General features: G+C 28.3%; 3 protein-coding genes across 3 annotated transcripts in view; all 3 read left to right on the top strand.

Moving 5' to 3' along the window:
* The window catches only part of LOC115241200 (odorant receptor 22c-like), a 3,608-nt gene extending 3,473 nt beyond the window's left edge, over positions 1–135 (top strand). Inside the window, exon 7 of the mRNA XM_029816854.1 lies at positions 85–135. Within this exon, the coding sequence (XP_029672714.1) occupies positions 85–135 (51 nt within the window). The remainder of the gene's footprint in view (positions 1–84) is intronic.
* Positions 136–882: 747 nt separating this feature from the next.
* LOC115241206 (odorant receptor 43a-like) lies at positions 883–3,906 on the top strand. The gene is made up of 7 exons (XM_029816861.1): positions 883–913; positions 1,132–1,401; positions 1,563–2,031; positions 2,355–2,454; positions 2,608–2,733; positions 2,919–3,074; positions 3,853–3,906. Exons 1-7 carry the CDS (start codon positions 883–885, stop codon positions 3,904–3,906), a joined length of 1,206 nt encoding a protein of 401 aa, XP_029672721.1.
* A 1,784-nt stretch (positions 3,907–5,690) lies between these two features.
* On the top strand, positions 5,691–9,297 carry LOC115241213 (odorant receptor 13a-like). Its single transcript, XM_029816867.1, has 7 exons — positions 5,691–5,721; positions 5,922–6,191; positions 6,358–6,826; positions 7,599–7,698; positions 7,892–8,017; positions 8,304–8,459; positions 9,230–9,297. Exons 1-7 carry the CDS (start codon positions 5,691–5,693, stop codon positions 9,281–9,283), a joined length of 1,206 nt encoding a protein of 401 aa, XP_029672727.1. The 3' UTR covers positions 9,284–9,297.

Genomic DNA, 9,297 nt, shown 5'->3' with positions numbered 1-9,297 from the left:
AATATATATAATATATTATAAAAATTACATTTTAAAAATATACTTAATAAATAAATATCTATATATATATTATTTCTTTTTTAGTTTGTAAAAACCTCGGTTGGATATATATCGTTTTTGTTGGCGCATGCCTGAAAAAATCAAACTCTCTTTAGTATTTTATTATATAATAATTAGAAAATGAGTAAGAAGAAGAATAAACTTATTTTCTCCTAATTAGAATAAAGAATAAAAATCAATAATTGTATTCATTACGGCAGAAATAAAGTTTTTTATTTTACTTCATAGTATTTGCTATTTATTGTAAGAAATATGTTATTATAGTAATGATACGAACCCAGGAATCTCTTTACTGCACGAAAAATTATTCCTCTAATAACTATTTTCTGCAGTGTAAGTTTAATAAGTATCTCTAGAGAGAGTTTAACTACATTTTGTAGCATTTACTAGGGTAAGTCAAAATTTCATATTCATTGCACAAAAAAGTTTTGCCACTACACATAACATGCAAAAACATCATTAACTCATACAATCATTATCTCTCGTTGCAAAGTGTACGCACGTTTAGAAACACGCTACAAAGTACAAAAAAACTTTTAAGACAAGTTTGATGATATATAGCGACACAATACACTTCCCACTTTATTAAAAAACCACATGTACGTAATTATTCTTATGCCCATAAAGTTCTGTTACGAAGCAGGCAAAAAATTGCGTAAGCCACTGGAAGTAGCATCTTTAATATTTAATGCATCCTTCGACGAAGCAGTCAGGTTATTGTACCCGCTGCACGAGCATGCGTGATAGTCGTCTCATTATAGTATAGGATGGAATAAACACGACAATCAACACCTCCTTAATATATCCGCGTTAGACTTCGATATGGACATATCAGAATCTTCAGGTTACAGAGGTACTGAGCCGATATTATACATTTGCCACTTATAATCCAATATTCAATGTCTTTAATAAGAGTTTTTAAATTGGTATTGTATTGCATTAACATGTCACATTGCAGTTTTATTACTTTTCATCAAAATTTTACAATCTACATATGCATTTATCGTATTGAAAATTTCGCATAATTATCGTATTGAAAATTTCTTATTCTATAAAAAAAAATCTTTTCAGATTTTGAATGGGCGATTGAACTAAACCGTCTGACTTTAAATTTGATCGGCTTGTGGCCTAGAACCAATTATTTTACTCTGAAAAGATTCGCGTCTGACATTCGCATAGGTTTTGCTTTTATTATGATAACATTTTTTTGTGTAATTCCTCTTATTTATGCGCTTATGCTAGTTTGGGGCGACATGGTACTAATGATAGACAATTTACGATTTACATTACCTATACTGTCGGTTTTATTAAAACTTGTTATCATGCGATGGAAACAATCAAGTATGTCTGGATTGATTTGATATAGAATGCGTAACTATAGATTACATTTTTTTATCAAATTCTATTAGAGTAGTTAATTAATTACTACAGCTGTAATAGTAAATTAGATATAAGTATTTTATATTATTTTACTATTGATATTGTTTTTTTACATCCCCAAGTTGTCTTATCGATCATAAGTATGATTAGAGAAGATTGGATGACATTGAAACTAGATGCAGAAAGAGATGTAATGATAAAGCGTATGGAAACCGCTCGACTGATTGTGATTTGTGCATACGTTCTGATGATATCCGCGTTAATTATGGTTACCATTTTTCCTTATTTTGGCGTACCGTTCAGACGTCTGACAAATCTCACGGATCGGGACAAACCGTTACCGCTCCAGGCATATTATTTCTACGACACAGATAAGAATCCGCAGTTTGAGTTAACATATCTTACTCAAGTCATAGCGGTGTTTTTCGTCGTGATAATTTATACGTCAGTAGATACTTTTCTTGGATTCGTAATTCTTCATATCTGCGGTCAATTAGAAAACTTCAGACGCCAGTTAGCCAATTTGGTCGTCGGCAAAGAGTTTAACAAAGCTCTGAGAAACTACATAGTGACTCATTTACGGCTTATCAGGTGTGAATTTTGATTATGATTTAACTGAATTTAATAAGTTCAACATAACTTTTGAAGAAATTGTCTCTACCATTGTATTATAAATTTTATAGGTTTAACTTTCTTCTGATCATACAAGGTTGATCACATATATATATCACTATATATGTAAGATGAGATTTTCTTTCTTTTCTTTTCGTTAATATTAAGTAGAAAAAATTGTACATTTAATTATTACATGTGTATATAATCTTAAGCATGAGTTTTTGTACAATATGTACTAAGTGTATAATTTTCCATTCATTTTAATATAATGATTTTTTAAATGTGTTCTATATTTAAAGGTATATTAATAACGTTGAAGATATATTTACTTTAATGATGCTTGGATCGATAATATATTTTAGCATTATATTTTGTCTAACTGGATTTGCGTTGCTTGTTGTAAGTTCCAGTAACATAGATTTTACTGAAAATGTAAAAGATAAATTTCAATTTATTAATTTTTAAAATATACAGTCTGTGTATGTGCAGTATGGATTGTATATGTTTGAATGTTATTATTATCTATTTTTTAATTAGTAAAATGTTATCCAGATGATTAATAATGAAAAGATAAATGCCGCGAATTTCTCACAAATATGCTACATGATAGTAGCTATCATTATTATTTTTATGCAAATGTTTTTCTATTGCTATGCTGGAGATTTAATAACAGAACAGGTAAGTTAAAATCTTATACACTTATACATAAATATGATATACATTATTTGTCATTTTGCCATCTCGCTTGGTGATTTAATGATTATTATATCTTATTATATTATATGATTTAATTATTATATATACATTTTTATTTAACTTTTATTAATATGAATATTTATATATTATTATGTGTCCTTGTAAAGTGGGAAGCAGTATACCATGCTGTGTACGATCGTGAGTGGTACAAATGGAAGTCAAAACAAGCGAAAAATCTTATTCTATTAATGATACGAGTTCAGCAACCTTGCGGTATTACTGCAGGAAAGATTGTTCCATTAACGATGGCTACTTTTTGCAGCGTAAGATTATTAGTATTTTTTAGTTTAACTAAAATTTTATGTGTCACTCTTTCTCTTTTCTGTATCTATATAATGAAATATAATTATTAGTTATAAGTATCATTTAAATAAAACAAGTGGAATGAAAGATATATCTTTTTATAATTTTTTAATAGATGTTAAGGCTCCTGGGTACTTGCTGCGGTCATATTTGAATCGTGACGTCAGAGGCGAGGATGATACGCTGAGGATTCTTGCGTGCCATTTTTAAATAAAAAGATATTTTGATGAAACAACAACACAGATCGCTTTAGCACACTTGTAAAATTGTCCGAAAACTATGCTTTTCCCTTGACAGTTACTAAACAGCTGTAAAATGAGTGTGATATGAAACATATATGCTTTTAGCATAGCTTTCGGACAATTTTACAAATGCGATCTGTGTTGTTTCATCAAAATATATTTTTATTTAAAAATGACACGCAAGAATTCTCAGCGCGTCATTCTCGCCTTTGACGTCACGATTCCAATATGGCCGCGGCGAGTACCCTGAAGCCTTAACATAAAAAACTTTTTTTCAAAATCTATTAATATTGTAACTTCTTATTCTGTACTAAATCTGTTGGTCAAAAATGTATTATACTTAATAATAAAACAAAGATTTAAATTTAAATTATTTAATATTTAGATATTTAAAATGTGATTACAAATATAACACGAAACCATGGTCAATGTAGTTAAAAATTTTTTTTTATAGTTTCATAAAAATATCTTTAAATAAAAATGTATTTATTTTCAGCTATTAAAAACGTCAGCTGGTTATATATCATTTTTATCGGCAATGATGGATTAAAGGATCAAGCTGGTATTATATAGTAGTAACACATAATAATACATAGTAATACATTAATTTGAGAAAATGGGAATATAAGGAATGGATATATTTTTCTCCTAAAAGTTAAAATTACTAATAAAAGACAATAATTACAATCGTTATAAAGAAGCTAAAAGTTTTAACTTGAGATATTTATCTTAATGTTTGCGTCTTTCCGTATATTATGTTATTCTTCTTTCAAGATTATTATCATCATTGTTATACAAATAATCCGATTCAAAACTGTAGATTTACATATCGCGTTTTCTTCGCATAGAATAAAAATAAACTCTTAATTTCATATTTTTTCCGTCTGCTGTAGCACTTAATGTGTGTTACATCAATAAATGTGTTCTTGCAACAAGCATGTAAAAAATATGTAAAGCTACTGTGCGACATTCTATATTTATTTTATTATACTTGTTTCTTTTTTGGCTACCATTTTTTGCCATACAAAAAATTTTTCATTTATATTATATACATATAACATGCAATTATTTGCCACTATCATTTGAAATTAATGCAGATACATGAAGTGTTACAAAATACGAAAGAAACTTTTAATACAAGTTTGACAATATATAGAGACACAATATATTTTGCGCTTTATCAAAAAAAGTCATTCGTAATTATTATTTTTTTTTTCAAGCTTGTATGTGTATGTGTGTGTATGTGTGCGCCCGCACATAAAATTATTAAATATCTTTATTTTACAGTTTGTAGCATTTATAATATTAGAACCATACAGAATAATTCTTTCAAGTATAAATGTTCTAATTTTCTTTTATTCATATATTATATCTGTGAATCAAGAAAGTATCATTTAATTATTATAAGATTTAAATGTTACAATTACGATTACAAATTTCTAAGATGAAAACATAGTCGATATATGTCATATTTTATAAAAATTTTATTTTGAAAATATATATTTAATAAATATTTATTTTCAGTTTGTAAAAACCTAGGTTGGACATATATCGCTTCTGTTGGCGCATGCCTGAAAAAATCAAACTTTCTCTAGCATCTTATTATATAATAATATTATTATAAGAATTAATAATTAGAGACTAAAGTAGGATGAACTTATTTTCCCCTAATTAGGATAACGAATAAAACCCAATAATTGTATCCATTACAGCAGAAATAATGTTTCATACTTATTTCAACATACTTGCTATTATTCTAAAAAAACTGTTATTATAATAATGATGCGAATCCAGGAATCTCTTTTCATTACTGCAGGAAAAATTATTTCTCTAACGAGAACTACTTTCTGCGGTGTAAGATTAATAAGTATCTCTAGAGAGAATTTAACTACATTTTGCAGCATTTACTAGGGTAAGTCAAAATTTCATATTCATTGCACAAAAAAGTTTTGCCGCTACATAACATGCAAATACATCATTAATTCATACAATCATTATCTCTCATTGCAAAATGTACGCACGTTTAGAAACACGCTACAAAGTACAAAAAAACTTTTAAGACAAGTTCGATGATATATAGCGACACAATACACTTTATTAAAAAACCACATGTACGTAACTATTCTTATGCTCATAAAGTTTTGTTACGAAACAGGCAAAAAATTGCGTAAGCCACTGGAAGTAGCATCTTTAATATTTAATGCATTCTTCGACAAAGCAGTCAGGTTACTGTACCCACCACATGAGCATGCGTGACAATCGTCTCATTATAGAATAGGATGGAATAAACACGACGATCAACACCTCCTCAATATATCCGCGTTAGACTTCGATATGGACATATCAGAATCTTCAGGTTACAGAGGTACTGAACCAATGTAATACGTTTTCCACTTATAGTCCCTATATTCAATATCTTTAATAAGAGTTTTTAAATTAGTATTGTATTGCATTAACATGCCACATTGCAGTTTTATTAGTCTTCATCAAAATTTTACAATCTACATATGCATTTGTAATTATGATATTTAAGCCCCGTTTTTCATAAAAAAAAAATATTTTTAGATTTTGAATGGGCGATTGAACTAAACCGTCTGACTTTAAATTGGATCGGCTTATGGCCAAAAACCAATGAATTCATTCTGAAAAGATTCGGGCCTGACATTCGCGTGGGCTTTACTTTCATTATGATAACATTTTTCTTTCTAATTCCTCTTCTTTATGCGCTCACGCGAGTTTGGGGCGATATGATACTTATGATAGACAATTTACGAATTACATTACCTATGCTATCAGTTTTATTAAAACTTGTTATTATGCGATGGAAGCAATCAAGTATGTCTGGATCGATTTGATATAGAATGAGTAACTATAGATCTCACTTTTTGTCAAATTCTATTACAGTACTTAATTTATTATTACAGTCGTAACAGTAAATTAGATATAAGTTGTGTCATTTTACATTATTTTTCTATTGATATTATTTTTTTACATTCCCAAGTTGTCTTATCGATCGTAAACATGATTAGAGAAGATTGGATGATGTTGAAGCTAGACGCAGAAAGAGATGTATTGATAAAGCGTATGAAGACTGCTCGACTTATTGTAATTTGTGCATACGTTCTGATAATATTCGCGTTCATTATGATCATCATTTTTCCTTTTTTTGGTTTACCGTTCAGACATGTAACAAATCTCACGGATCGGAACAAACCGTTACCGTTCCAGACATATTATTTCTACGACACAGATAAGAATCCGCAGTTCGAGTTAACATATCTTACTCAAGTCATAGCGATGTTTTTGGTCGTGATAATTTATACGTCAGTGGATACTTTTCTTGGATTCGTAATTCTTCATATCTGCGGTCAATTAGAAAACTTCAGACACCGATTAGTCAATTTGGTCATTGGCAAAAAGTTTAACAAAGCATTGAGAAACAACGTAGCGACTCATTTACGACTTATCAGGTGTGGGTTTCAATTATGATATGATCGAATTTCACAAGTTTAACATAACTTTTGAAGAAATTGTCTTTACCATCGTATTTAAAATTTTTTAGTTTAGACTTATTTTTTCTAATCATACAAGGTTGATCATATATGTATATCACTATATATATAGAATGAGATCTTTTTGCTTTCTCATAGAGGAAACTTTGTTTTCGCAAAAAATTTTTTTTTTGAGATTTTGATGCCAATGTGTTTAAAATGTTCTAAAACGCCGAAAAATGTTCGAAAAATCACATTTAAAAAAAATGTCCGTATGTGTGTATGTGCATCAAAAAGACGTGGTTGCTCTAACTTCCGCAAATTTTGAGATATCGGGTTAAATATTTTTACATGATTAGAGTATCATTAAAGGATGGTTGGCATTAAATTTGGTGAGAATCGGTGAAAGAGTTCATTTTTTAAAAAATTTTGAATTTTTTGAGACATGTCTGTACACGCTCTAACTTTTACAAATCTTGAGATATGAGGAAGTCAAAATAGAAAAACTTGCTTGCTTTAAGGAGCTTAAGCTTTGTGAGCGAAATAAAATGATGAGAAAGCAATGTGCAAGTTTTAAATTTGCACAATTTTCATCTTGTTTTCTATTCTTTTTTTTAATATTAAGTAGAAAAAAATGTACATGTAATTGTTACATGTGTATATAATCTTAAACGTGAATTTTTATACTGGATGTACTATATGTGTATAATTTTTCATTGGTTTTAATATAATAGCTTTTTTATATTTAAAGGTATGTCAATAATGCTGAAGATATATTCACTTTAATGATGCTTGGATCAATAATATATTTTAGCATTATATTTTGTCTATCTGGATTTGCGTTAATTGTTGTAAGTTTTGGTGATATATATTCTATTGAAAATGTAAAGAATTTTAAGTTTATTAATTTTTAAGTTTATATTTTAAGTTTATTAATTTTTAAAATATATAGTTTGTGTATGTATAATATGCATTGTATGCGCTCGTATGTTATTATTATCTATTTTTTTATTTGTTTTTATTAATTAGTGAGATGTTATGCAGGTGATTACTAATGAGAAAATAAATGTCACGAATTTCGCACAAATATGCTACATGATAATAGTTATCATTGTTGTTTTTATGCAAATGTACTTCTATTGCTATGGCGGAGAGCTAATAACAGAACAAGTAAGTTACAACTTTTTATATGTATACGTAAATATGATGTACATTTGTCATTTATTATTATTATTATATCATGTGATTTAATTAATATATTAGTTTATTTTCTTTCATAAGACAAAAATTAAGTAAATGGTGTGTTTATTTCCAATATTTTTATAAAAGTATAAATTGTAAATACTACTATCTTATGTATGTATAATGCAAGTTAAATTTTATTAAACTTTTATAAATGTGGTCGATATTGAATTAATATGAATACTTATATATTATATTATATTTTCATGTTAAGTGGAAAGCAGTATACTATGCTGTGTACGATCGTGAGTGGTACAAATGGGAGTCAAAACAAGCGAAAAATCTTATTCCATTAATGATGCGAGTTCAGCAACCGTGCGGTATCACTGCAGGAAAGATTATTCCATTAACGATGACTACTTTCTGCAGCGTAAGATTATTAGTATTTTTTAGTTTAACTAAAATTTTATGTGTCACTCTTTCTCTTTTCTGTATCTATATAATGAAATATAATTATTAGTTATAAATGTCATTTAAATAAAGCAACTGCAATGAAAGATATATCTTTTTATAATATTTTAATAGATATTAAAGCTCCTGGGTACTCGCTGCGGTCATATTAGAATCGTCAGAGGCGAGAATGACACGCTGAGGATTCTTGCGTGCCATTTTTAAATAAAAATATATTTTGATGAAACAACACAGATCGCTTTAGTTCACTCGTAAAATTGTCCGAAAACTATGCTTTTCCCTTGACAATTAATAAACAGCTGTAAAATGAGTGTGATATGAAACATATATGGTTTTAGCATAGCTTTCGGACAATTTTACAAATGCGATCTGTGTTGTTTCATCAAAATATATTTTTATTTAAAAATGACACGCAAGAATTCTCAGCGCGTCATTCTCGCCTTTGACGTCACGATTCCAATATGGCCGCGGCGAGTACCCTGAAGCCTTAAGATAAAAAACTTTTTTTTTAAATCTATTAATATTGTAACATTTTATTTTGTACTAAATCTGTTGGTCAAAAATGTATTATACTTATTAATAAAATAAAGATTTAAATTTAAATTATTTAATATTTAGATATTCAGAATGTGATTACAAATATAACACGAAACCATGGTCAATGTAGTTAAAAATTTTATTTTATAGTTTTGTAAAAATATCTTTAAATAAAAATGTATTTATTTTCAGCTATTAAAAACGTCAGCTGGTTATATATCATTTTTATCGGCAATGATGGATTAAAGGATCAAGCTGGT

This window comes from Formica exsecta, unplaced genomic scaffold, assembly GCF_003651465.1.
Source record: "Formica exsecta isolate Colony F162 unplaced genomic scaffold, ASM365146v1 scaffold47, whole genome shotgun sequence".
Taxonomy (NCBI): domain Eukaryota; kingdom Metazoa; phylum Arthropoda; class Insecta; order Hymenoptera; family Formicidae; genus Formica; species Formica exsecta.
Note: the sequence above shows the minus strand (reverse complement) of the source record. Positions and strands in the feature narration are given on the sequence as shown.

Excerpts from the sequence above, each read along its gene's own strand:
- LOC115241206 (XM_029816861.1), top strand. The coding sequence starts at position 883 with ATGGACATATCAGAATCTTCAGGTTACAGAG. Across the intron at positions 2,032-2,354 it reads ACTCATTTACGGCTTATCAG|GTATATTAATAACGTTGAAG; the intron begins GTGTGAATTTTG and ends CTATATTTAAAG. Across the intron at positions 2,455-2,607 it reads CTGGATTTGCGTTGCTTGTT|ATGATTAATAATGAAAAGAT; the intron begins GTAAGTTCCAGT and ends AATGTTATCCAG.
- LOC115241213 (XM_029816867.1), top strand. The coding sequence starts at position 5,691 with ATGGACATATCAGAATCTTCAGGTTACAGAG. Across the intron at positions 5,722-5,921 it reads AGAATCTTCAGGTTACAGAG|ATTTTGAATGGGCGATTGAA; the intron begins GTACTGAACCAA and ends AAATATTTTTAG. Across the intron at positions 6,192-6,357 it reads TATGCGATGGAAGCAATCAA|TTGTCTTATCGATCGTAAAC; the intron begins GTATGTCTGGAT and ends TACATTCCCAAG.